The sequence below is a fragment of the Opisthocomus hoazin genome, chromosome 4 (genome assembly GCF_030867145.1).
Source record: "Opisthocomus hoazin isolate bOpiHoa1 chromosome 4, bOpiHoa1.hap1, whole genome shotgun sequence".
NCBI lineage: Eukaryota > Metazoa > Chordata > Aves > Opisthocomiformes > Opisthocomidae > Opisthocomus > Opisthocomus hoazin.
Window position 1 is genome coordinate 28,905,382 of NC_134417.1, and position 26,100 is coordinate 28,931,481.

Genomic DNA, 26,100 nt, shown 5'->3' on the forward strand with positions numbered 1-26,100 from the left:
CTGTGGACTGGGGAGCCCAGCCAGCACCCCAGAGGTACCCGAACACCCGCAGAGATCCGGGCCCTGCGTCCCCAAGGTGATCTGTCCTGCTGAGCTGCCCGGGTCTCTACCACAGCTCCGAGGGCGATCCCTCCTCTGCCTCCCCCCGACACGGGGACAGGCCGACTGCGGAGCGGAGCCTGGCAGCGACCTCAGCCTGCAGGCAAGGGGCACCCCCTGAGTCGCTTCAGCCACGTAAAAATGTCTGCGCTCAGCCGAAAGGAATAACTCTTATTATAAACCCCCTGTGGCAAGTCAGCTAATCCTCACCCTGAGTGATAATTCCATTATGGCAGAGCCATTCAGTAAAAACCGCAGCAGAAGTGGAGCGCAAGGGAGCGCGAGGTAACACGAATGACACGCTGTCCTGGGGGAGGGGATGTGCTGCAGCAGGTCCTAAGGACAACGGCCAACTCAGCGGCAGACTGGAAACGACAGTCTGCTCGTAGGAAGGTACAGGGGAAGGAAATCTCTGCAGCTGAGGCGCGCCAACCTGGGTTTCAGGCTTTGTGGGATGGAAGGTTGCAGCGCGCAGAGCTGGGACCTCTCCGCGCCGCACCGCCCGTGCCAGGAAAACGCTGCACGCACCAGGCATCGGGGTCTGGCAACCTGTCTTCAAGAGACAGCAGGCTTCAGCTGGGCAGTGGCTAAACCTGGGCTTTCAGAGACGCTGGCTTGCCAAACGTGGAGATTTAAAGTGCGTTCTGTCCAAGGACAGCTTAACGTCATCACCTCCCCCCTAGACCGGGCACAAACTGAGGCACAGGAAGTTCCGTCTGAACATGAGGAAGAACTTCTTCCCTCTGAGGGTGACGGAGCCCTGGAACAGGCTGCCCAGGGAGGCTGTGGAGTCTCCTTCTCTGGAGATATTCAAGACCCGCCTGGACAAGGTCCTGTGCAGCCTGCTGTGGGTGACCCTGCTTCGGCAGGGGGGTTGGACTGGGTGACCCACAGAGGTCCCTTCCAACCCCTACCATTCTGTGATTCTGTGATTCTGTGACCTGGCTCACACCAGTGCGAGAGCCATTGTCCTTTATGAACAGAACCCAAAGCTCTGATTTTAGACTCTCTGATTTTGCTATTCAGAAGTTTATCCGTACGTGTAATATGTTCCATCCATACGTACAAACGCGTACGGACACCTGGCCCAACACACTAGCTAACAGGGTCGCTGCCACCCACGGGATCCCCCCCCAGCGACGCGTGGCACGCCAGCGACGTTCAGGGCCGCCTCCCCCGGGTCTCACTAGCTTTCTTAGAAAGAAAAGAACAACATTCTGCCCCTGCAAAAGACAAATTATGCCCACGCATAGGTAAGAAAACTGCAAGCAGCAACACGCTGGGAACTTACTGTTCGATGACAAAATGTCTACATCTGCGTAACGTACTTGTGGCTAGTCAGATGTTCGGCAGATATTATGGGTATCTACAGGCAAAAAATGTGAACAGTGAGTAAGACGTGCAAGGAGCCGACCCAGAGACACAGCATTTTGCTACAGAACACGTTTGGAAAAGTAAGGATCAGCTGTGAGTTGGTGGATTTTATATTGTAACTATAAGTTAAAGTCAGCTGAAGTGCTACGATAGCAACTTAAAACTGGAAAACATTGTGTTAAGTACTACTTGACAAATACAAATAAGTATTATTGGTTGTTTAGGAAACAAGAGAAGTTAAAATCTACAAAAGTCATGCAGTGCAGTAATTGAAAATAGCCCTTTTTGTTGGCCTACACAAATTCTGTGCTTTCAGTGCTTCATTTGAAATGATCAGTTCTGCAGTGGCCTTGTCTCAGTCTGATTTTGTGAAGTGTTCACTGCTTTCACCGTCTCGGTTTTTGAACGCCAAACCTAAGCTGCCCCAAGCTTGATTTTGACGGCTGGTGAAAGCCCACTGTCGAGTCAAGCTGCCCGCTCTTCCCACGGCCGCTGCGGGCATTGCGGTGGATCGGCCGAAAAGCCCAGACTCCCCAGAGCAGTGAAACAATTCCCCAAAACGCCCGTCTGCATAGCTAGCAATCCCTACGGGGCCCTCCCGCAGAGCCCCACCAACTCAGCTGCCCGCTGAACATGCCCGTCAGAGCCGGCGCAGGCTGCCGGCAGCACGGACGAGCAGGGCACGCGGGCTGAACCCCCGGAGCGAGCCCACCCTGCGCGGGCGGGTCTGTCCCCGGAGAAGGGGCACCCGAAGGCACGCCGGCTGCGGGAGAGCCCCGAGGAACCCTGCCGTGCGGACAGGACCAGGAGCCCGGCGGGAGGAGCAGGGAGATGTGCCCACACGCGGGGAAATGCGCTGGGGCACGCAGCACCGGTCTGCACCACGGCACGCGGCTGCTGCGCCTGAAGAGACTCTTTCCTGACGGGCACGGGGCTGACCTCGGAATCCCCACGGGAAAGGGAACGGGGAGCTTTCTCCCCAGCTGAACCGTTTCCAGGCCCCGGTGCCGGTTTTCCCACCCCTCCTGCCCTCTCCTCCCCTGGCCACTTCACACCACTCCGCCGCATCGCCAGCTCCTACAGAAACGTGCTCCAAGCGTACGGAAGCGGCTCGTACCCTCGTTTCCGACTGCCACCGGCCAGGCTGGTGCACCCCACTGCGTGGCAGCGTCGGGGACAGCGCTGTCGGAGTGTACCAAGGACCTTCTACACCAGTCAGTGAAGATGCAGGGCCAGCTCTTTAGACTTTCGGCATGCAGGCAAGTGGCGTCGTGTGGCATTGAATAATTTCAGCGTTGCTCACGCAGTATATACATATATCTGGTATATATATATATATCGAGGTGTGGCTGCGGTACTGCGCTAAGTGTGTCATGAGGCTCCGGGGAGGACATGGATGGAATGGGCAGATTCTACAACAGCAAGTTTCCCTGTGATCTATTCGGGACAGCGCGTGGTTATTTAGACAGAGATGATTTTTAGGAATAATGATGTTTTTCTGCGGCTTGCCTTGTTCTCACTGCTCTCCGGACTCAGGGAGGATACAGAGACACTTCCATTAACTGTACGGTGCAATAAATGACATGAAGACACTCTGGGCACGCAGGTGGTCGCTTGCTCAGGGGACACCTGTGCAGAGGCCATCCTACCTCTAAAGCAGCTTTCCACAATATAAATTAATTCTTTAGCTACTTCAAATGGGTGAGTGGCACCGCCATCAGGCAAACGCTTCTCGAGAGCAGAAAGCGCTACCTGCTTCGCAGACTAACCTGGCTAGCTTTTGGAGCTGTAAAACACCCGGGTCACTTCTGAGACTCGGGATGTGCACGCCTACATATCCCTGCGATAGTGCAATTTTTGGAATAACGTTTTGGAGCGCTCAGTAAGGAGGCGGGTTAACAAGGAACGCACAGCTGGGCGCAGCACAAACTGGCAGTGCTCGACAGGCAAAGGCGGAAAGGCTGGCAGCCACAGCCGCTGGACCTGACCCTGCGAGAGCCTGCGGCACTCGGCCCCGCCGCGGCAGCGCCTGTGGCATGGCAGCGATGCCGGGGGCCGCCAGCTCGGTGGGATCAGCCCCGAGCACGGGGGTACGGAGCTGCGGGAGCAGCAGGGCACGGGCACCGCTGCTCAGCGTCCAGCCGCAGCTGCAAACCCGACAGCCTCACGACGGGATCTGGGAACTGCTCGTGGAGTCAGCTCCAACGACTGAGGGAGCTGCGTACGTCAGGTCAGCCTGCCTTCAACTGACATTTAACTCCAGAATTAATTACACATACAGAACCACACCGGCAAAATGCTGATGAAAACGTTCAGATCCCTCTCCTAAAAGGCACACGTGTGATTCCCACTGAGCCAAGAAGAATACCTGCGTCTTCGACCAGAACTGACAGTTTCACACCATCGGCAACTCTAACTTCCTAGTACATCTCAAAAAATAATTTGTTTTTTAAGAGGAACAAGAGGGTCTTTAAGCAGCTTTTACCGCTGCACTTTCCGCCAGCCGTACTGCACAATCTGCGCTTTAGACAGCCCGGCTGGACGGAGCCGGCAGCCCACGGCCTGCTCGCAGGCGCAGCTCCAGTTTCTGCCTTTCCTGGGAGGACTTTTACCTAGCAAAACACTATTCTTTTGTTCCTGAAGTACAACCAAAGATGGAAACAGTCAGGGCAGCTATGTAGAAACAAAACCAGGCTCTAACGGGCATTTCCTAACGGAAGCTTGTCTGCGGCGACAGGTAACCGGCCCCTTCCTAGCAGACTCGCAAGCTGAAACAAAGGTTTAAAGGAAGTTTCTGCGCGTCCCGTGCTGATTTTTGTTTTGCTCTTGGAAGTGGAGTCAGAACACCTTCAGACTGTTCCAGCCAGGACCCTGCAGCCCCTCTGCACCAAGGTTTTCTGGCTGTCACTGGGGCTCTACGCTAACAGGAACTGTCGGCTTCACAGAAATAGAAACAAATAATGGGCTTCATGTATTCTCCCTTTCTCTTTCCACCTCTGAGAGCAGAAAGAAGCAGCACGGCCCGTAAATGTTTGGACTGAGTCAGAAACTCTATTAACAATTATTTTTAGCATCAGAAATGGAACCGCAGCACCTTTTCAGCCCGGATAAAGGCTTGTTCAGCTGTGCTGCAGGTCTCCGAGAGAATGTGTAGGCCAACAAGAGGTAAAATCCAAACCCCCATGCTCATGAAAAGCACCAATTTCAAGTTGTCGGTAAGGAACAAAGCTGTAAATTAGCAAACCTGGTTGGCTGTGGCTGTTGCAGCGAAGGGAACACTTGTGGCAGATGTTGTTGCTGCAGACACAGTGGCTGGCGTAGCACCGTGCACCATGGGAACTTTCGGAAGGAAAATCACATAAGCAAACATACCGAAGAGTGGAGCAGTATGGGGACCAGCGCGACGTGAGGTGGGGTAATCGAGCATGGAATTTACCACAGCAAAAAGCCCGAGACATCATGGCCAGCGCGTGACATGCAACCACAGTGCAAAGCAGGACAGCATTCCAGGGAGAAAGAGGGGAGGGAATGAAAGAGAAAAAAAGGGGAAAATGCTTGTTACCATCAAATCAAGGAAATCGACACAAACAAGCTTAACCATTTCAATACAAAAATCAACAGAGGAATTTTTAAATGCCCTTACATTTACAAATTTTTGTCCTTTAAAAATTCAACCCAAACATTTACTGCAAACAAAAATTAATCTCGTTGAAGGACAGTATAGGTCTATGTGGCTACAGTAAGGTACAGTCTTTATTTAACAGAAGATAGTTTCTAAACACTGGAACTCATAGTCCAATCAAAATCCACCAAGGAACGATGCGCAATTCAAACAACGGCTACACATAATTAACCACGTCTGTGTGCCCGTGTCAATTAAATAAAACGACCGCATTTAATTGACAGGTGTTAGTGCAGGAGGCTCAGGGAGACGGATTGGCACGAGAGCTGTACGTTAAAATCTAGCAGTGGATTTTGAGGGTCCGTGAGCTGCACCACAGGTTTAAGATAATCAAGAAACAAAGCTGGCACCTACCAACACTTGTAGCGGGTGTCATGCACAATATTGAGCCTGCCCATCATGCATTGCAACAGGAAGGTGGATTTGGAAAGGGAAAAGAATTAAAACAACCCATCACACGTGTCGTTAGAAATTTCATTTGAACAAAGAAGAAAAATTGTTATTACGGGAACAGTGGCACGTAACGGTCAGCACAATCAAACCAGACAACAGCACAGTGATCCGTTAGAACCAGTCTCCAGCGGAGGGGAAAGAGCCGAGAGAACCGTGTGCTGGTGTATCGTGTCTGCCCTCCTAGCAGCGGGCAGGACAGGCACGGCTAGGAAAAGCTTCTGCGCCTTTGTTTTACAACTTGTGTAGCCCTACAGCTTTTAGCCCTCTGACACCGGCTCTGTGACAGCCCTGTCCCTGTCTCCTCGGACCAGAAGCAGCCAGCAGGCACCCGAGGTGCGTCCCTGCGCGGAGCGGCCGGAGCGATCCCTGGCAGGGCTGTGCCCACTGCCCGCAGTGCCCGTGACGTGCAGGGCCGTCCCGTCCTGCCGTGACAGATGGACGGCAAGGGCAGGCGAGCCGCGCTCGCCCCTCCGGCCGCAGCCGCCTTGTCGGCTTGGATGGGCTGCAGCGAGGGTTCCTCGCGCAGCCGCGGCTTCATCTGCGCCACTTCGTTAGCCGCAGCCTGGCCGCTCCGAGGTTTGGCGGCTGCATCAGCCTGGCGCAGGTGGATCTGCCTGCTGTGCGTCTGCCGTATCGGTACCAGCCCTGCGAGCTTCCGGGGGAGTGGACGCGGTCCTGGCTGTCCCCGCGTCGGTCTGCTGGACACGCAGCTCAGAGGAGCGACTGAACAGCTCAGGGCTCCCAGGCAGCTCACGGCAGCACCGGACAATACTTGTTTGGCATTTCTTTCTACTTTACAGGACGTATTTTAAGCTGCCAGTGTTTGGGCTCACAGCCTGTGACTCCCTTTAGGCTACACAAAAATAATGAAAGTGACAGCACCTGGTGACATCTGCCCCATGACTGAGAGCCAACAGTGGGACAGCGGTTTTAGGGCCATTACGGTGTCGTTTTTAGAAGACCTCCAAGTTAGTAATCCTGTTTACATAGCAAAATGCTTCCCACCAGACTGAACTCGGAGTCTTCTATTTTTGCTTCCCATACGATAGGCAAAGCTATACTGATATTTCAGAATATCCTTTTTTAATAAACGACTTATATGCCGGAAGCAGCAGAAACTGAAATGAACTCTGACATCTGGGAACAGAGAGCGGCGTGGAAATGGAACCGTGTTCCCGCAGAGTGCCGGCGGGAGCCAGGGCAATGCTGCTGCCGAGGCCGGGAAATCGCTTCAGCTGCTGCCAAGCACTGTAGCGGCTCACGCTGCCTCACCAGCATTTAACTACGCGGGGAAAGTCAGCTGCTGTGATTACTGCCGGGGACAAGGTTATTCCCTGTCATCACTGTATCTGTAAGGCTACAAAGAACAGGGCATCATCATGTTTCCTAATTACTCTTCTATTTCTGTGTCACGCAAGAGGCTGAAAACACTCACAAAGCAAGGTTAAAAGAGGGATAATTCTTCTGACCTCCCCATGCACAAATCAGGGCTGAAGCCAATGGGACCACTTGCAAGATTAAAAAATGGAGCCATATTTGGCTATAAATTACAAACAGTAGGTAAAACTGTTTTCCCGGTCCCTCTTATGACATCTCTCTGGTGTTAATGAGGTTACAGGGAAGCGCCTTTGAGTTCCGCCTCTGCGCAGAAGTGCCCTGTTTATCAGGTTGTACATACCTCATCGGATCTGGAATGTTACGTCATTTCATGCATAATTAGGTCTACATGCTAAGGACAAGTTAGATTTTCATAATGACTCTGAAATGCCACTGTACAGCTTTTCAGCTCAAAGCTTTAGCCTGAGTTACCATCATCAACACTATAACCAGCACACGCAGTTCTGAAAGGGAATTGAAGCAAATGAACATAAGGCAGAGATGAGAATACTAGCTAGGGTGCAATAACTTGCAAATATGCAGACACAATGCTGTATGACCCTCTTACCAGTAATAAAAATCATTTTTGCTATGACCTTCATCTTGACTTCAGAAGCTTTGACTGACTAATGAGAATGCATGAATAATAAATGTGCAGTTTCCAATGTTCCCTAGCTTTTCAGCACAAGGCAGAATGTTAATTGAAGGATGTGCTCCGTTAACTGATCATAACTTCACAACCAGATTATTTCTGCAGCGGAATAAAGCTATTTTTATAAATATTCTAGGTCTATGGGTGTTTAAAGCATTTTTTTTCTCTTCTCTCTCTCTTATTATTCCCCTCAGTCTATTTATTCTGTCCAATCTACTAAACCCTAATTAAAAACACCACCACAGACAGCCCCAGCACTCCGGTCGAGGTGACCGGCTGTGCCTGCTCTTTCCCTCGCTGGCGTTCAGGAGCAGAGCGGTGCTCTCCGCAGCCCCAGCAGTCCCACGGAGAGCGGTGCTTACGCAGACACCGCCTCAGGAAAGCATCCGTGCCCCGTGCGCGTCCCGGCCAGCAGCGGCGGCTGAAGCCGTGCCACGGCCGGCTGCGCCCGTGCAGCAGCTCTGGCCCTGGCCCTGGCAGGCGCATCAGGACCACAGCCCCTGGGAGCACCCATCCTGCAAACCCGGGCCCTTCCTTCTGCGGGGTGACGCTTCTGGGAGACCACCTGGTCACTGGGTGACACGCAGGGGCCGGGAACAGCTGTACCAGCACAGCGGAGAGGACACTGAGCCCAGGCACGGCATGGCAACAGGCTCCAGGGCATGAATCTCGTCTGCCTGCGCGGAGGAGCTCTCTGCACGCACGGACATACGCCCAGCCGGCTCACAGCGACAGCAGGACACAGAGCGTGCGCAGCAGGAGTGAAGGCCAAGCAACCGGTGCTCGGCAAGTCCACAGCCCCACCGCGAAATGTTCGCCTGCGTGTCTGCCGAGGCCTCAAGAGCCAGCAGCCAGGACCAAAGCACCAGAACAAGCTGTGAACTTCCACTGCGGCACGCAGAGCCTCCTCCTTCAGCAGACTAACTCCCCTCATTTCAGCTTGCCAACACCACCAGTGTTCCCAGGGCTTTCCTGCAACGCCCCTCAGACTCCCCTCTCTGTCTGGCGGCAGCTGCCCACACCAAGGTTTCTGGGAGACCTCAGCAGAGGAGCTGTGCAAAGAGGGAGCGTTCTCTGAGAGCGGTGAGAGGGGTAGCTAAGAGCACTTCACCATCTGAAGCGTGCTGGAGTGCCAGCGTCCATTCCCCGGCACGGACGATCCCTTTACCTGCTTTCACGTGCCCTGGCACACAGGCAGCCAGAATCAAACCTTGCAATTTAGAGGAGGTCTCTGGCTTTGCCTGGAACACAAAGAGTGGAAAACCCTGAAGGGTGAAACACTGAGAGTAAGGTGCGCTGCAGAGCGGAGGGTCCTGACAAGACCCCTGTACCGTGGAGGTTCTGCCACCATCCAGCCCTCCAGACCTGCTGCAGTTTCATAAACTGCAGCTGAAGCAACTAAGCACACACATGAGTAACACGCTTCGGGTGTCTCCACCTGAAAAACGCCGCTTTAACTCAGACCCCACTGCATCAGCCTGCCTCTGCCCCATGGCAGCGGAGCTGAGCCCACCCAGCTCTGCGCTCTCCCCTGCGCTCACAGGGACTGGCAGAGCAGCTCTGCGTCCAGACAACTGTGCACAAACAGGACTGCTGCTCGTTAATTTTCAGTGGGGAAAACTAAGAAGGGCAAGGTGGCAAACAAAATTTTGAAACTTTCAGAAAAGTACTGGATTACTGGAAAGCTCAAACTGCTGCTATCTGAAAAATATGAAAAGAGAATTTATAGTGGCTCATGCTCAAAAATCCTTTACTCTTCTTGTTTAATGTATACTAAACTCCAGTGGGCAAATGAAGCATCAAGAGCCACTGCGCAAACTCCTGGAGGTTTCAGTACCGGTTTGCTGGAGGAAGAGCTGGGTGGGAGCACCAACACCGAAGGCCCCAGTCAGCGACGTCTGCACGAGCTCAAAGGGTGCGATTCGGAGCAGCTCGAGGGCCCCCAGAAATCCTCCAGCCCCTCGCAGATTTGGCGGCAGCTGGACAGTGGCGTGGTTTACGCACTGCATGAGTTTGGCTTTGCCAACACAAACCTGCGAACCTGTTTCGTATCTACAGGCAGGACTGCGACTGCACAAGCGTTTCTGTAGACATTTCAGTGGGCTGGAGACCTGACCTAAAGCTTACTCCATCAGAGACTTTCTATTGGCTCCAACAAGCTTTGCAATAAGCTTTTATGAATGTATTCTAGTGGTTGCAACGCAGTTTTGGAACCTAGGTAAGTTATTACAGTGTACTACATCAAGCAACTTGATTTTTGTGCCATTTAAGTTACCGGTTGGTTGTATGCCAGATCAAGAAAGAGTGGTAAAAGGCATTACACTGAATTCCTGGGAACATACTTGCCAAAAATGTTTAGGATAAAATCCTTAGATTTCTGGGGTAAAACTTCAATAGCTGTATTTTCGTTTCTCCCCTCCCCTCCACTAGCCTCGTTACGAAGGGCTGCCCTCACAGACTCCTGCCAGCCTTCTCAGTGCAGACCTCCCAGACGCCCTCTGCACACCCCTACAATGACAGTGCTGTTTTAATGTGGGTCCGAACGCAAAAAACTAACTCAGCTGCGTTAATACAGCCATCAAGTCACCTGACATACGAGATACATCATTTTTCACAAAGCGCTGCCTGCAGAACCAAACCCTGTATTCCAGCTTTAGGTCCCATCCCTTGCCCCCTGCAGGGACTTCTGCTTCTGCAAACAGCACGGGCACCAATTCCTCAGCAACTGCACGAGGCCAAGGGTAGGTCTGATGGCTCTCCAGTAAGAACAAGCGCACCTCGGATCTGTGTAGCCCAAAATCAGCGCTGAGGCCTGAACCTTGATTTCTTGCGTGGCTTCAGGATTAGCCTACCTGCGAGGCTGCCTGCCTGTGCCTGTCACAGTCACTGCACCTCAATTCGAATCAAAACCTTCAGGTGTGTGACTCCGAGCAACCGCTGCTAAGCACACGAAGGCAAAGGGGTCTTACAGCAAAGAGGAACAAACACGACAGCTTAAGAGATGTGTAACGGAGAGCAGTTAATCGAGGGGAAGAGGAACAAGAGAGATTTCAGATTCTGCTTTGGGATGACAGAGCATGACGCTGATTTTCACATCAGACCGGAAAACACCCACCCAGCTCCCGAGCGCAGCAGAGAGCAGCCAGCCCTCCTGCAGCCAGAGCTCCTCTGCCCGCGGCTCTCCGAGGCCGCCCGCGCCTGGCAGCAGCCGTCCCGGCACCGGTGCCCGCCGCGCAAGCACCGACACACACTCGCCGTCAGGAACACACGGCTATCTCCTCGCCTGTTTTTTCCAGAATTCCCCCTTCTCCCTCCCCAGGAAAAGGCCCGCGAGCAGCACTTACCTGGTGGGAGAAAGGCTGTATGCTGCTGCAGCTGCATGTTGGCGAGAGCTTGCTGGTATTGGAAAATACCAGTGTTAAAGACCGCGGTGGCACCATTGGTTTTTTCAAGCGCAGGCCTCTTTGGTAATGGGGGAAGTACAGCTTGAGGAATTCCCTGAATGGCGGATGGGTAGAAAAATAAAGTCCAGTAAAAAAAAAAGGGGGGGGGGGAAGGGGTGGGGGTTGGCGGGGGAGGAGGACGGGAGGGAGGGAGAAGAAAAAGAAAGAGAGAGAGGAAAAAAGAAAAATCAGTCGAAGGCAAAAAAAACAGGCAGCACCATGTTTATCCATGAGCAAGCAGGCAGCATAGCAGACTTAACTACCAAATAAAAGGCGAGGTACAAGCTGGACAGGGGAGCGCTACTTTCGCCTACCATTACAGCGGCGCCGGTAACGTGCGGAGCCGGACGCTATAGGAACCGGCGTACGTCCCACGCTACCGCCAAGCTTCGGGGTCTCGGTCACGAGCACGGCTACCGGGGCAGGGGGAAGCAGCACTGCTAGCTCCATGAGGACCAACACGTAGAAGCGATGTTAATAGTCGCTGTCCGGAGCGGATGGCAGGGCCGCCGGCGCCAACCCACTCCCCGGGCCCCAGTGCCTGCCCGGGCATGCAGAGCGCGCGCCGCATGCCGGCACCCCCGGGCCGCCGCCGCGCCGCCAAGCCATGCCAACGCACCCTGCGCCGCCCGCACGGCACCCTGGGGATGGGACGGGAGGGGACGGGAGGGGGCCGGCGGGGTCCTGCCCAGGGGTCTGGCCCGGCTGTCCCCTCGCCGGGGGTCGGGGCAGGGGTTCGGGGGTGGGGGACGGGGACCGGGACGTTCCGCTTCTGCACGTTAACCCCCAACTCGACTCTACGATACAGCTACATGCCAAGCTAAAAGGTGAAAGGTCATAGTACCAGGTCAAAGGTTGCCTCGAGGGGTCGCTTCAGTGATTTGACAGCCGACTGAGTCTTAATTAGCAGGCAGCGAGCACATGATGGCAATGGCCAGTGGGGTCAAGCGCATTAACACAAACAGCAAGCAGAGGTGCGTCATGGGGGCAGCAGTGCATTTGGGGAGGTGAGAAAAAACAAATAAAAAACAAATCACCGGATGCCGTGTACAACGGTAACAAGACTAGGCATGCGCGGGGGCCGGCCGGGCGCGGGGGCTGCGCGGGAGCGGGGCTCCCCGCCTGCGCCCACCGGCTCCCCGCCTCCCGCCCGCGCCCGCCGCGCTCCTCTCCCCGCGGCCCCGCTCGGGGGGGACGCAGTCCACGTACGGCGCGGCCAGGGGCGCGGGAGGTGGGCTGGTGGAGCGCTGCCACGCCAAGGTCATCGGCTTCAACCTTGGCCACTGCGGGCTCGCGGCAACCAAAACACGGGCTCGTCTCTCCGTGCAGCCGGGCAGACACACACCTACCCCACGCAGACACACGGCAAACCGCAGGCACGCACACGCGCAGCCACACACACGCGTACGCACACGTATACGTACGTATCTGTACGCCGCACACCAGCAGGCGCAATCAGTGAAACGCCTTCACGGTCTGGAATGGCTCCAGAGCGGGTCCGGCGCCGCACGCTGAGCAAGCTCACCGCACCGCGTAGCGACTGGGCCCCCCCGCGCAGCCCCCCCCTCCAGCACGAGCAGCCAACGCACCCACCGCTGCCTCTCGCCTCCCCGCACTCACCATGGCGGCTGCAGTCGCTGCGGCCTGGGCAGCTGCAGCTTGGTTAACCTGGTACTGGGCAGCCTTGATCTTGGCTTGCAGGTGCGCGGGAGGGTGAAAATATTTGCACTTTTCCCGTGAGCATCTCCCCTTGATGTAATCCATGCAGACGGTGACGGTGTTGTCATTGGTGTCGATCATGGCGCTGTCGGCAGGGTGGGCGAACCGGCAGTCGTTCTCTCCCCTGTTGCAGTTGCCACGCTGGTACTCTCGACACACCTGCGGCACCAGGGAAAGAAAGTCGCTGAATTTGGGTGATGGGTGTTGCGGGCACGGCTCGGGGTTTCTGGACGTCTACGAAGGCGCCGTGAGGACGGGTGCCCAGCCCCGGGAGGAGCAGGGCGATGGTGGGACTGGGGGCTAAGCTCCTTGGCAGCAGGGACCCAGCTTCTCTAAAGCTCCTCCTGATGCCAAAGAGCATCAGGCTGACAATGAGCCAGCAGTGTGCCCTGGTTGCCCAGAAGGCCAATGGCATTCTGGGGTGCATCAAGAGGAGTGTGGCCAGCAGGTCGAGGGAGGTTCTCCTCCCCCTCTGCTCTGCCCTGGGGAGGCCCCATCTGCAGTGCTGTGTCCAGTTCTGGGCTCCCCAGTTCAAGAAAGATGAGGAGCTACTGGAGAAAGTCCACCGGAGGGCTACGAGGATGAGGAGGGGACTGGAGCATCTCTCCTACGAGGAGAGGCTGAGGGAGCTGGGCTTGTTCAGCCTGGAGAAGAGAAGGCTGAGAGGGGACCTTAGAAATGCCTCTAAATATCTGCAGGGTGGCGGTCAGGAGGACAGGGCCAGACTCTTTGCAGTGGTGCCCAGCGACAGGACAAGGGGCAACGGGCACAAACTGAAGCAGAAGAAGCTCCAGCTGAACATGAGGAAGAACTTCTTCCCTCTGAGGGTGACGGAGCCCTGGCCCAGGCTGCCCAGGGAGGCTGTGGAGTCTCCTTCTCTGGAGATATTCAAGCCCCGCCTGGACGCGGTGCTGTGCAGCCTGCTGTGGGTGACCCTGCTTGGGCAGGGGGTTGGGCTGGGTGACCCACAGAGGGCCCTGCCAACCCTGGCCATGCTGGGATTCTGGGATTCTGTGAAAGCCCAGCAGGAGCGAGAGCCAAGCGCACAGCAGGTTTCATTCGGCTCCCGCTCAGCCGCCCACAGGGCTTTCTATGTTTTGGGAAGCTACGTGCTGCGGCGAGCTCTTGGAGACCACCCCACCACCACGGTGCTCGGCCGCGGCTGCGCTCTGCCGTGAGCTGGCTGTGCCCGAGCTGGCAACACCGGATGCGTTAACTGAGCGACCGGCCCGCAGTGCCGGGCGGGGGGCTGCCTGGCCACAGCCCCATCGGGCGGGCGCTCTGTGCCGTGCCGGCAGCGAGCTGCGCCCACGGGTGGGCAATCCCTGCGGACCAGCGGACAGCGGGATGCCCTGGGAGAGAGCGGAGCCTGCAGTCGGAGCAGCCACCAGCCCCGCTGTCACACCAACGCCGCCGTGACAACAGCCAGTGATGCTGAAGGGATTGGAAACCAGAGGAAGAAACGCGCTCGGCTGGAGGGCATCCCCCCGCGGCCCCCGACCAGCATAGACCCCCGGGCCTCAGCCAGCGCCGGCAGTGCAGAGCCCAACGTCAGCACCAGCGCGACAAGCATCAGCTCCCTCTTCACACACCCTGCGCTTTAACAAAACGACGTGTGTTCTCTTCGCAGCCAGCTCGTCACGAACCACAAACAATTGTCATTTCAGTTTTCTGAAGGCTATAGGAAACAGAAAGGGATAAAAGCAACCAAGTTCGTATAAAAATAAAACCACTTTAGTAGATGGAATTTCCTTTTAAAGGTGGGTGCCCATAAGCTTGGATCATCAGTATTTCCTCAAGGACCTTGGCTCTGATCCCTGCAACAAACCAAATTTGGTTGCTCTTTGGTTTCCACCCACACTCGTGCTCTAGCTGCTTTTTAACCCCTGCGCTGCTTCGAACGCCAGCTGCCCACCACCTAAGGCTTACGAAATGACACCCCCGGAGGGCACGGGCAACGCCATTTGTGAGCCTGTCCACAGGAAACATCCACTTGCCCAGGGTCATCCCGCATGACCCCATGACACCCGGTGACAGGGACTCTGGATGTGTCTTTGCAGCCAAGTCAAACAACGGTTCAGGCACCTCCGCTGCTCTCCTTCCTCCCCGCGGCCCCACTGCTCGAGGCTCGGTGTCTGCAGAACTGTTCCTGCAGCACACAGGGAACAGGCTGGGCAAATTCCTCCGCTCGAAAACAGCCACCTGCCTTGCAGTAACTTCTCAGCCGGCTCCCTCCCCGGGTCTGGTCCCCACGCAGTGACACGGACCCCTCTGCCAGCCCGCACGACACAGCCACTGACTGGGGAATTCCTTTGATTATTTGCTTGCAGGCCAGAAGAGAACTGGAGTCTGTTCCTCTGAAGAGAAAGCAAGGGACGTAACTGATGGCAGCCGACTGCCTTTGCTCTTCGTCTTCTCTTGGGGACCCACAAAACCATGGTCCCAGAACCACTCGAGTTGTAAGCAAGAACTACTCCATTCATAACACAAAGATGATATGTACAGACTCATACATTGGTGTGTGTATGTAAATATAAATAGCTATATAAACAGAGCGAGGAAAAAAAAGCATCCACAGATAAGCTAATTTTATCACAGCTAAAAACCAAGGAAGAACGACGAGAAAGCTGGAACAGTCAGGCAGATGATCTCCGGCATGTCCATAGCAAAGACTGCAGAGCTGTCCCGCAGCAGCCGAGACCCGGCAGTGAACGGCTCGCTCCCGGCACTCCGTAACAGGTCTCTGAACGACGGCGCAGAGCCGTCCGACACCAACCAGAACACTGCGAGGCCTTTCAACCAGTGTGACCAGTGATGGCTTTTCAGCCACTGTTGACGGTAGCCAAGAATGCTTCCAATTCTTCTTTATTTAAAAGCAAGCATTGAAAATGGTGTTCTTTTTTGCCACGGGAACGCAGTAACATCTCATTCCTCTGCTGGAGCAAAGAAGCATGGTACGTTGTCTGGTCTTTCAGATCTGCAGAGCTTTTATTTAGTTATTTATTAATAGCCCTATAATTACTATCACAGTTTTCAACTCAGTACGTTAATAAACACAGACCAGAGAGGCACCCGCACATCTCCAGCCTGTCTGCAAAAAGGCTGAGCTCGTGCTGCAGCACGATGGACCCATCGTAATTCACTCAGCTTGTTCCGACCCCGGGCTGGGTTTATCGGGGTCGCCATGCTGGGACCGCCGCTGCCCAGCGTGGTGAGGAGCCGCAGCACAGGTCCCGCGCTGCTCACCCAAACGCGGGCCGCGGCTCGGCCGAAGGGAGGCGGGCAGCAGAGCCCAGAGCCCTGCCCTCCCAGCAGCCCGGCTACCTCCCGTCCCCTCCTGGAGGGAGGGAGCAAGGTCCGGCTTCCTGACTGCCCACCATCTGGCAACTTCCACGGGCAACTTCCAAGGCGCTGCTTTCCGGCAGCCAAGGGTAGATACGGCCCCAGCAGGCAGCAGCATTCTTCGTCCTGGAATGCTTCTGACAGAAGATGATGGCATTCCATGGAACCACACGCCTTCCAAATAAAACCGTTAGGCAATCCCCTTCTCTCTCACTTCCCTGTCCTGCTCACTTCTCCTCTGGTCCACTTGAAGAGCCACACCTTTGTTCGAGATACTTCTGGCAGGAGAGGAGCGGGAGGAAAGCTGCAGGAAAAGCCTCAGCCCACGACATTTCCACCCTGAGATCCAGTTTCCTCGTGGGAGTGGCTGAACGCCCTGGACGCTCAAACACCCGCACGCTGTCTGTACAGGCAACATGATCCCAACGCGTGTGGAACCAACCCTGCTGCCAGCAACAGCCACCGACCTTACCTTACAAATATTCACACTAATTCAGGAGACTGGGCACACAGTCTGACCGACTTGTGCTGTCTGCCTGCTTTCCTTAAAATCCCAGGTGTTTGTACTGGGAGCTTTTAGCGGGGGAACAGCCTGATTCGGGACCCCAGAGCAAGCATGCTAACTTAATTAACGCCAGAGTACATCATTCCTGAAAGTAAGTATTCAAAATTCTAAGCAGAACAGATCATATTCCAAGATTAGCTGCTAACATCATTTCCCGAGGTCAGCTCATGCCAAGGGAGAGCGAGCTCAGCCATATAAAGCTCTCGAACCACATCAGAACAAATGGCAGCACCGGCAGCAATCCGCTCACTGCAAGGGCAGGTAGATGCATGCTGGCTGCTCCGAGAGGCAGCAACCAGACCATGCAAAATCTTTCAAATCAGTTCTGCGTCTCTGTAATACGTAAGGTGCATTAAAAGGTTTTGCTGTTCGTAAAAATGATGTGCTCATTTGGTATCTGTGTACACTAAATTTGGATACTCCACATTAAATGACCAATGCACTGGAAAGCACCAGCAAGTTATCTTCTCACCTACACATTTCACTATTTAAACTGCATTTGCTGGAGCGAAAAAAGGAGGACAAGACAGCCCCCACCCTCAGATATTAATGTTATAAGACAGCAGCGCGGTGTGGAATTGCAGTCGGTGGGCTGGCCTGGATGCGCTCGTGATCCCAGCCAAAACAAAAAGCAAAACTCGAACAAGTTAAAGGGTAGAAGAAGCTGGATCTTTGAAGGCGCTGCCGGGAGGGCACGGCTGGGACAGCCCTCTGCCAAGGACAAGGATGGCTCTGAGGAGTGGAGCCTGCCGAGACTGATGCAGTTGCAGCCGCGAAGGCTGCCGGGTGCTGCTGGAGCCGGGCTGTCAGCCAGCTGGAGAGCCTGGCCGAGCACCCAGCGCCGGCGTGGCCACGCTCCGGCTGTGAGCAGAGCCCTCGGAGGGCTGGGGCCGTCTGCTGGCGTGGCCCAGGGCTCTCCCCGGCGCGGGGTACTGCCCCGCGGGAGCTCGGCCGGCACGCAGGGACCCGGCACACTCCCGCACCGCCAGCCTTCCCCGCGGCGAACGACGCCGGCTACCGGAGGAACCCCCGCAGCGGGCCGTTTCACCAGGAAAGGTGACAAAACAGGCACTCCTCCAAGTCCCAGCACCTATTTTCAGGGGTTCCCAGCCCGGCCATCCTCCTCCCTTCCATTCAAGTTCAAAGCAAAAACACTCGGCCTTTTTAAAACATTTTACGGATTTCAGATGGTTTTGCTCGCTTATCCCAGTTGGTAAAACTGGTTTTTACTGCAGCCTGTGCCCCTGGGTGTTCTGTGAGAGCAGCACGCTCACAGCCCTTCTCGTGCACAGGAGCTGGGCTCAGCAGCGTATCACAGAATCCCAGAATCACGTTAGGGGTTGGCAGGGCCCTCTGTGGGTCACCCAGCCCAACCCCCTGCCCAAGCAGGGTCACCCAGAGCAGGCTGCAACAGCACCGCGTCCAGGCGGGTCTAGAATATCTCCAGAGAAGGAGACTCCACAGCCTCCCTGGGCAGCCTGGGCCAGGGCTCCGTCACCCTCAGAGGGAAGAAGTTCTTCCTCGGGTTCAGCTGGAGCTTCCTCTGCTTCACTTTGTGCCCGTTGCCCCTTGTCCTGTCGCTGGGCACCACTGCAAAGAGTCTGGCCCCGTCCTCCTGACCCCCACCCTGCAGATATTTAGAGGCATTTCTAAGGTCCCCTCTCAGCCTTCTCTTCTCCAGGCTGAACAAGCCCAGCTCCCTCAGCCTCTCCTCATAGGAGAGATGCTCCAGTCCCCTCCTCATCCTCACAGCCCTCTGCTGGACTCTGTCCAGTAGCTCCTCATCTTTCTTGAACTGGGGAGTATCGCTTCTCTGAAAAGCTGAATGCAGAGCATGCAAGCGTCCCGAGGACCCAAGCCTGTGCGCCGGCCGACACCAGCCCTGCCCCGGAGGCCCCACGGGCTGCGGTCCCCTCTCCAGCTCCCACCCTGGCCACGGGCAGAGCTGTTGCTCGGGGGCTTTGCGTACATCCCGCTCCTGCTGCCAAACCATCAGCTTTTGAGCCGGCAGGTCCCCAACACCACTGACCAGCACCGCGGCCTCTACACGGGTGGAAGCAGAACCAAACACAGCAGCTGACCTCGGCGCTGCGACCCAAAGGGCTCCTCGCCATCGGCATCCTCCTCTCGGTACTCACTTCTGAGTGTAGCATGGTTTATCTGTGAATTCATCTAACTGCATTTTGGTTTTACTCCACCTCTGGCAGGTACCCACCGTGACACAGAGTCCTCCGAGGCAAGAGAGCCCTTGGTGCCTGCAAACAGACCCCGTGCGCTAGCTCTGCGCGGTGCGCCTGCCTCTCCTGTAACCTGACCACGCTTTGGGGAACGCTCTCCTCGGAGAAAACAGCTCTAAAAAGGGAAATGATGCGACCCTGCAGAAGGGGAACCTGTGGTGACGTGAGCTCCGAGAATAGCAACAGCGGGCAACGCTCGCTGGCAGATGACCCTCCACCCTCCGCCCCGCTCGCAGCCTCCGGAGCGGCAGCTTGTCAGTCAGAGACGCGACTCAGGAAAAGGAATTCATTTTCCTTGTAAGGAGAATTGAACCTCATTAATGCAGATGCACGGGCAGAAAGCAAGGCATCACAATCACACTTGGCTATGTTTTAAACCAGAGACCCTCCTCGCAGCGTGCTCCCGGGGCTCCGGGGCCGGACCCGAGAGCAGACCAGGCCACCGGCCCCCCACTGCCCAGCCTTCGGGCTCTCCCCACGCCGAGGAGCTGCCGCAGGACGAGGGTCTCCGAGCCCGGCCACCGCGTCACCGCGCACGGGCAGAGGTGCGTGCCAGCACGCACGCCGTGTCTGACAGACGAAGGGGCCGACAGTGCGTCCCCCCGCCTGCTCCGCTGCTGCCATGGCCGCCCTGCGAGCTCCAGCCCGACCAGGGCTGCCCAGCGCCCGTGCCCACGCCGCGCTAGAAGGCTCGCCCCGCGCACGCGGCAGGCCGGTGGCTCACCGCCCCGGCGGCCGCAGCGCCGATAAGGTGCCGAAAACACTGCCAGGCCTTTCAGATAAGAGAGATTCAGGGCAAGGGAGAGCACCGACACTCGCTGCAGCGAGGACGATAAGGCGGGCGGGGGAGTGCCGGCACCAGCTTCCCAGAGCCGCAGCAAGGCAGAGGCTGAGCGGAGCTCTCGCTGCTGCCATCGTCATTCCTAAAAGGGCTCAATATTCCCGTTTCTCTCTGCAACGGAGGGTCAGAAGCAGAACCGCAAGCATTAACTTACTGTATGACCACTCAGCCACTCCCCATCCTCACCCACCACTGAGGTACAACACCATAAGCTGAAGTGAAACCCGCATTATTTTCTTTCAAAAGAATTTTCAAAAATTTTGACAAAAACCAGAATCTTGTAAGAACAATGAAGACAAACTTTTTAGCAGGGCCTGTTGCGATAGGACAAGGGGTAATGGCTTTATAAAAAAGAGGGCAGGTTCAGACTGGACACAAGCAAGAAATGTTGTACCATGAGGGTGGTGAAACCCTGGCCCAGGCTGCCCAGAGAGGCGGTGGATGCCCCATCCCTGGAAACACTCAGGGCCAGGCTGGACGGGGCTCTGAGCAACCTGATCCAGGTGAAGATGTCCCTGCTCACTGCAGAGGCGTTGGACTGGATGGCCTCTACAGGTCCCTTCCAACCCAAACCGTTCTCTGATTCTATAAAAATATTTTATACCTGGGAGCCATAACAGACGACACAGCTTGTGAGAGGAAGTGACACACCGCGGCTCCTACCTCCAGCCTGTCCGTCCTCATCAGCTTCTGGGCAGCGGCGGCGGCAGCGGCAGGAACCGGGACACCGGGGTTCCCTGTCACCAGCATTGGGGCGGTGGGCAGGATCTCCGCGGGGACCAGGCCTGGGGAGACGGGCCCCAGGTAGGGGTTGAAGGTGGCGGACGCGTTGGTGGCTAAGCTCGGTGCAACGGAAAACATCGGCTGCGGAGAGAAGAAAGACACTTCACATATTTATACTTGCCATGCCGTCAGCACAGTAACGTTTAGGCTACCATCTCCAGCACGCTGGCAGTGAATTTGTCAGTAGTGGGAAAGAAGTGTTTGTCCTGTGTGTGGAACACGACGAGCATGCATGCAAACGTCGCACTCGAGCGAGTCCACAAGGGCAGGCACCCCGCCAGCCTCGCCGGTTCCTCTGCTCGAGCGTCCCTGTGCGATGACGGCACGGCAGCGCGTGGAGCAAGCCCTCGTCTGACCCGAACCTCAGCAATGCCGCCGGAGACGGGTGCTCCGCATGGCCCCGGAAGAGAGCCCAGGCTCTGGAGGGACACGTCCAGGACGTTCCCTGGAAAACTGGCATCTGCACGAGGGCCACGACGCACCGCCACACCAGCTCCACTTCAGACAGACAAATGCAGTCCTGACCCCGGCGACAGCCAGCACGCGTTCAGCAATTACAGAGGTTTTTAACACAGGAACAAGACCAGACAATCATCATCATTTATTTCTACAAAATTCCACAGGCTGTCCACGCAGGTATTCGGAAAGAAACACACCGCATCGTATCTAGAGCAAACCACCAAGCCAGAGAAAGAGAGAGTGCACGCAAACTCTGGTTTTCGTGTGCGTTTGCTTGTTTTAAAAACAGAAAGAGTCAGATGTCCTCGCAGGCTACCACGTGTTGTGAGGATAACTGGGTGCAGAAGACCCAATAACGCTGTAAGACAAAATGTGGAGCTATTGCACTGCAGTAAAGCTTCAACAACTCTTCTGCCCCACTGAGTGCAAAGGCACTGCGCTGCCCGTGTAACTGCCAAATAAAATCTAGTCTGGAGTGTTTATCTTCAGTATCTAAATAAAGTAGTTACTCAAGGCATTTAGATTTGTCTTCCAAACTCATTTTCAGAGGGGAAAAACAACTCTAGAGTTACAGTGACTCTTTTTCTCTGTTTCATATCTCTTCAAGCCAGACAGCACATAACATCACGAGTTTTTGTATTCCTGAGGAAATGACTGAACTGTTTGGAAGCGAGGAACAAGACCATTCGGAACACTGGGCAAAAACACCCGCAGAGACTACTAAAAAAAGACAGTAAGTTATGTAAACGGGAATAATTTCTGTTCTGTCTCTGGTTCTTCACCCATGTGAATGAAAAGCAGAGGGGCAGATTTTACAGGAAATAAAACATGACTCTGAAATACACTATTAAGTCACTGCACTTTACTGTGTTATTAGCTATGTAACAATGAACAACAACAATAAAACTACGAAGCAGTCTGTTAGCGTGTAACTTAGAAGATACCAATGTTTGATTTCAACCCAATAAACTCACTATACAGTAAACCAAAGACTACCCCATTTCTTTTCTACTGAGATCATTTTCTACTGATACAAACGCCCCGCGGCCTCCCGACCGCCCCGTGCTCCTGCAGCTCGCAGGCATTTTGCGGTGTGCTGCACACGCGTGAGTCGGGAGACAGGAGCCTGTCCCGCCGCCGCACCAGCCCAGCCCGGGAGCAGCCGACGCGGTGGTGAGCCCAGGCGGCTCGCAGCCCCTCGGCCTCCCCGAAGAGACGCCCGGCGACGCGGTGCCCTCGGAGGACAGGCGGCACAGACCGGTGTCCCCGGTCATCAACGACCTCGATGAAGAGTTAGAATGTACCCTCAGCAAGTTTGCTGACGACACCAAACTGGGAGGTGTGGTAGATACACCAGAAGGCTGTGCTGCCATTCAGCGTGACCTGGATAGGCTGGAAAGCTGGGCAGAGAGGAACCTGATGAGGTTCAACAAAGGCAAATGCAGGGTCCTGCACCTGGGGAGGAACAACTTCATGCGCCAGTACAGGCTTGGGGTGCACCTGCTGGAGAGCAGCTCTGCGGAGAGGGACCTGGGTGTCCTGGTGGACGACAGGTTAACCATGAGCCAGCAGTGTGCCCTGGCTGCCAAGAAAGCCAATGGGATCCTGGGGTGCATCAAGAAGAGTGTGGCCAGCAGGATGAGGGAGGTTCTCCTTCCCCTCTACACTGCCCTAGTGAGGCCTCATCTGGAGTACTGTGTCCAGTGCTGGGCTCCCCAGTTCAAGAAAGATGAAGAGCTACTGGAGAGAGTCCAGCGGAGGGCTATGAGGATGATGAAGGGACTGGAACATCTCCCCTACGAGGAGAGGTTGAGGGAACTGGGCTTGTTCAGCCTGAAGAAGAGAAGGCTGAGAGGGGACCTAATAAATGCTTACAAATATCTGAAGGGTGGGTGTCAGGAGGATGGGGCCAAGCTCTTCCACAGCAGGCGACTCCAGGCTCTGACCTTGCTTCTGCGGAGCAGCCCAGCATCACCCACTGCTGCCCTAGTGCCAAGGCCACAGCCTGGCTGCGCCCAGCTCCCCCAAAACCAGTCTCCAAGCGAGGGGGGCAGGACCCACCTGGGCAGGCAGAGCCCTGCCTCAGGATCTCCGTGCCCGCAGGCAGCAGGACACGCCACCCCGCTCGCCTTCTGAAACCCCTCCCTCAGGTGCCAGAGAAGGACAGGTAAAAGCGTGAACGAACGAAGAAAGATGGGGAAAATCCACAGACATTAGTTGCAACTAAGATAATTAAAACATTTATCAAACAGAAATATGAGTGAAAGGATCCTGCTGCTTTGCTTACCAAATTGCAAGTCTCTCATTAAGTCAGTTCACTTACCTTCATTAAAGCATATGGTATTGATTTTTGTAAAACAGAACAAACTGACTGAAGCATCGTTAGATGGAGGATATAAATCACTTCCTAGAACAGCCTGAAATAACACCCATCTCAGCTCTGCTAAAAAATACCGTAATTTTCAGGCCAAGCTACTCGGATGACATCCATTGGGAGACACTACTTCTGGGACCGCCAGCGGGCTGTGGCAGGTGTCCTCGTGCTGCACCAGCCTGGCTTCTGCAAAAGCAGAGCCCGCACCATCCGAACCTGAGCAGCGCCCACCGGGACCACCCCGGCACGGGCAGGTGGCCTGAACTGCGCTGCGGAACGCACTGGCTCAGACGCTGCTCATCACGGACAGCTGAGTGTAGTGTCAAGGAGAACAACCCCAGGCACCAGTACAGGCTGGGGCGGACTGCTGCAGAGCAGCTCTGTGGAGAGGGACCTGGGTGTCCTGGTGGGTGACAGGCTGACCATGAGCCAGCAGTGTGCCCTGGGTGCCAAGAAGGCCAATGGCATTCTGGGGTGCATTAAGAGGAGTGTGGGCAGCAGGGCAAGGGAGGTTCTCCTTCCCCTCTGCTCTGCCCTGGGGAGGCCCCACCTGCAGTGCTGTGTCCAGTGCTGGGCTCCCCAGTTCAAGAAAGATGAGGAGCTACTGGAGAAAGTCCACCGGAGGGCTACGAGGATGATGAGGGGACTGGAGCATCTCTCCTGTGAGGAGGGGCTGAGGGAGCTGGGCTTGTTCAGCCTGGAGAAGAGAAGGCTGAGAGGGGACCTTCGAAATGCCTCTAAATATCTGCAGGGTGGGGGTCAGGAGGACGGGGCCAGACTCTTTCCAGTGGCGCCCAGCGACAGGACAAGGGGCAACGGGCACAAAGTGAAGCAGAGGAAGCTCCAGCTGAACATGAGGAAGAACTTCTTCCCTCTGAGGGTGACGGAGCCCTGGCCCAGGCTGCCCAGGGAGGCTGTGGAGTCTCCTTCTCTGGAGATATTCCAGCCCCGCCTGGACACAGTGCTGTGCAGCCTGCTGTGGGTGACCCTGCTTGGGCAGGGAGTTGGGCTGGGTGACCCACAGAGGGCCCTGCCAACCCCTAATGTTCTGTGATTATCCTCACACTAGCCTCTCCTTCTATTAAAAAGGAACATTAACCCAAAGGACTGCATCACATTACTCTTTTACCTTTACCCAAATGTTAGCGTGTGCCCAGGCACTGCTCGGTGTGAACCCGAGAGCGCCGCGCTCGCTTATGATTCCTGAAACAAGCAGACAAAGCGGTTAGCAGAGCAGAACGTTTTAAGCCCTGGTTCTGACCGGCTGCATTTTGACTTCAGCTTCCCCACAGTCCCAATTACGAGACTGCTGGCACTGAGGCTGCATCATTGTACTCAAATCATGAAATAAAAATAAAACTGTGGCACGTGCGCACGTCTGTTTCTAGCCGTTGAAACTGAAAAATGATTCTGTGGTTCCTGGGGAGCTGAAGCACGTGAAGTACAGCCCGTGTCGGAGCTGTCTCGCCGTGCGGATGCTGAATTTTGCTCCTGGTCTGCGAGCGGCAGGCAGTGGGCCCAGCCCGTGGCAGCCCTGCTCCTCCGGCACGGCGCAGCCAGGGCATCCCCGAATCCCCGCCATGCCATGGCATTCCGTGGCTGCACGTGGCCTCCGCGCATCCCCTCGCTAGGTGAGGGAGAAATTTCATTTAAAGAAAAGCCAGTCACAAGGGAGACAACAAAACGTCCTATCTTCTCACGCTGTGCTACTGGGAACTAAAGCCAATTTACTGTGACGATCCGACGTTTTCTGCTTTTCTCCCCCACACACACTTTTCCTTGCAACAGCCGAGGCATGAAGCTCTGTGGGAGAGTAACAGCTCCATGAACTGCATCAAATACGCTACAACATAAGGACTGGTATTCTACAGACCCACAAAACGCGGGGCCAAACAAGCATTGGGCACAAGTGTGAGAGTCCTTTCTGGGGAGATGATTTTTCCTAAGGATTCTGCTACATTTGGAGGAGTATTAATTGTCACTGCGTTTTTCGAAATAAAAGCTGAAGAACCCCTCTAACAGAGTGAATACAGGTTTCCTAACGGCAGGTATCTGGAGGTAAACTCAACTCCCTGAATTCCACCCTTGCCAGCAAGAAAGGAAGAAAAGAACTGTCAGAGAAGTGCTAATGCAGATCTGTTTATTGTATATCTCCTGTTCAGCTTTTTCCCTTTGCTGCCATTTTACCCGCTGAAATAGAGTGCTTCAGCCAGGGGAGCACCGCCTGCCTGTCTACGTAGCACGTACCAGCCTTGCCCACGCACCGACCGGCACCCGTCTCGCTCATCTGTTAACCAGCACGCTCTCACGTCTGAGCCAGCAATTTATACTGAAAGGGTTCTGGGCCAGATTTTTCCATAGGCTGGCTGGATTGCCTTCGAGAGGATCTGGCACGGGGTGCAGGGCGGGTTGATGCCAGTCATCGTTACACGCGCTGAAAGGAGGGACTGCTGCGGGGAAAGCCATGGCGCTCAGCGCTGCGCCCCGCTGCACTGCGCGTGCTTACGGAGGAGCAACAGATGCGATGTGAGACACGGCCACGTTCTGCGCTGACCAGACGAGAGGCCTCTGACGGACTCTCCTTCCCCGGCCCCTGGGCTTTCCGCACAGAGCGTGATCAGCTCCCTCCCGCCAAGCCTGCGCTCTGGATCCTGCAGCCCAGACCCACACGCTCTATACGTCACCCAGGGCAAGTTCTGC

The 26,100-nt window shown here is 55.5% G+C and overlaps 1 protein-coding gene across 13 annotated transcripts in view; it reads right to left on the bottom strand.

The window, feature by feature from the left end:
- The window catches only part of MBNL1 (muscleblind like splicing regulator 1), a 102,116-nt gene that overhangs the window by 3,690 nt on the left and 72,326 nt on the right, over window positions 1-26,100 (bottom strand). For 8 of the 13 annotated variants that reach the window (XM_075418447.1, XM_075418456.1, XM_075418444.1 and 5 more), the window contains 7 exons: window positions 20,448-20,648; window positions 12,701-12,958; window positions 11,925-11,978; window positions 10,982-11,135; window positions 5,510-5,545; window positions 4,718-4,812; window positions 1,391-1,465 (listed from right to left, as the gene is read on the bottom strand). In XM_075418447.1, coding sequence (XP_075274562.1) covers window positions 1,409-1,465; window positions 4,718-4,812; window positions 5,510-5,545; window positions 10,982-11,135; window positions 11,925-11,978; window positions 12,701-12,958; window positions 20,448-20,648 — 855 coding nt within the window. In that variant the 3' untranslated portion in view covers window positions 1,391-1,408. The remainder of the gene's footprint in view (window positions 1-1,390; window positions 1,466-4,717; window positions 4,813-5,509; window positions 5,546-10,981; window positions 11,136-11,924; window positions 11,979-12,700; window positions 12,959-20,447; window positions 20,649-26,100) is intronic. The other 5 variants (XM_075418449.1, XM_075418448.1, XM_075418451.1 and 2 more) reach the window with 5 other exon arrangements.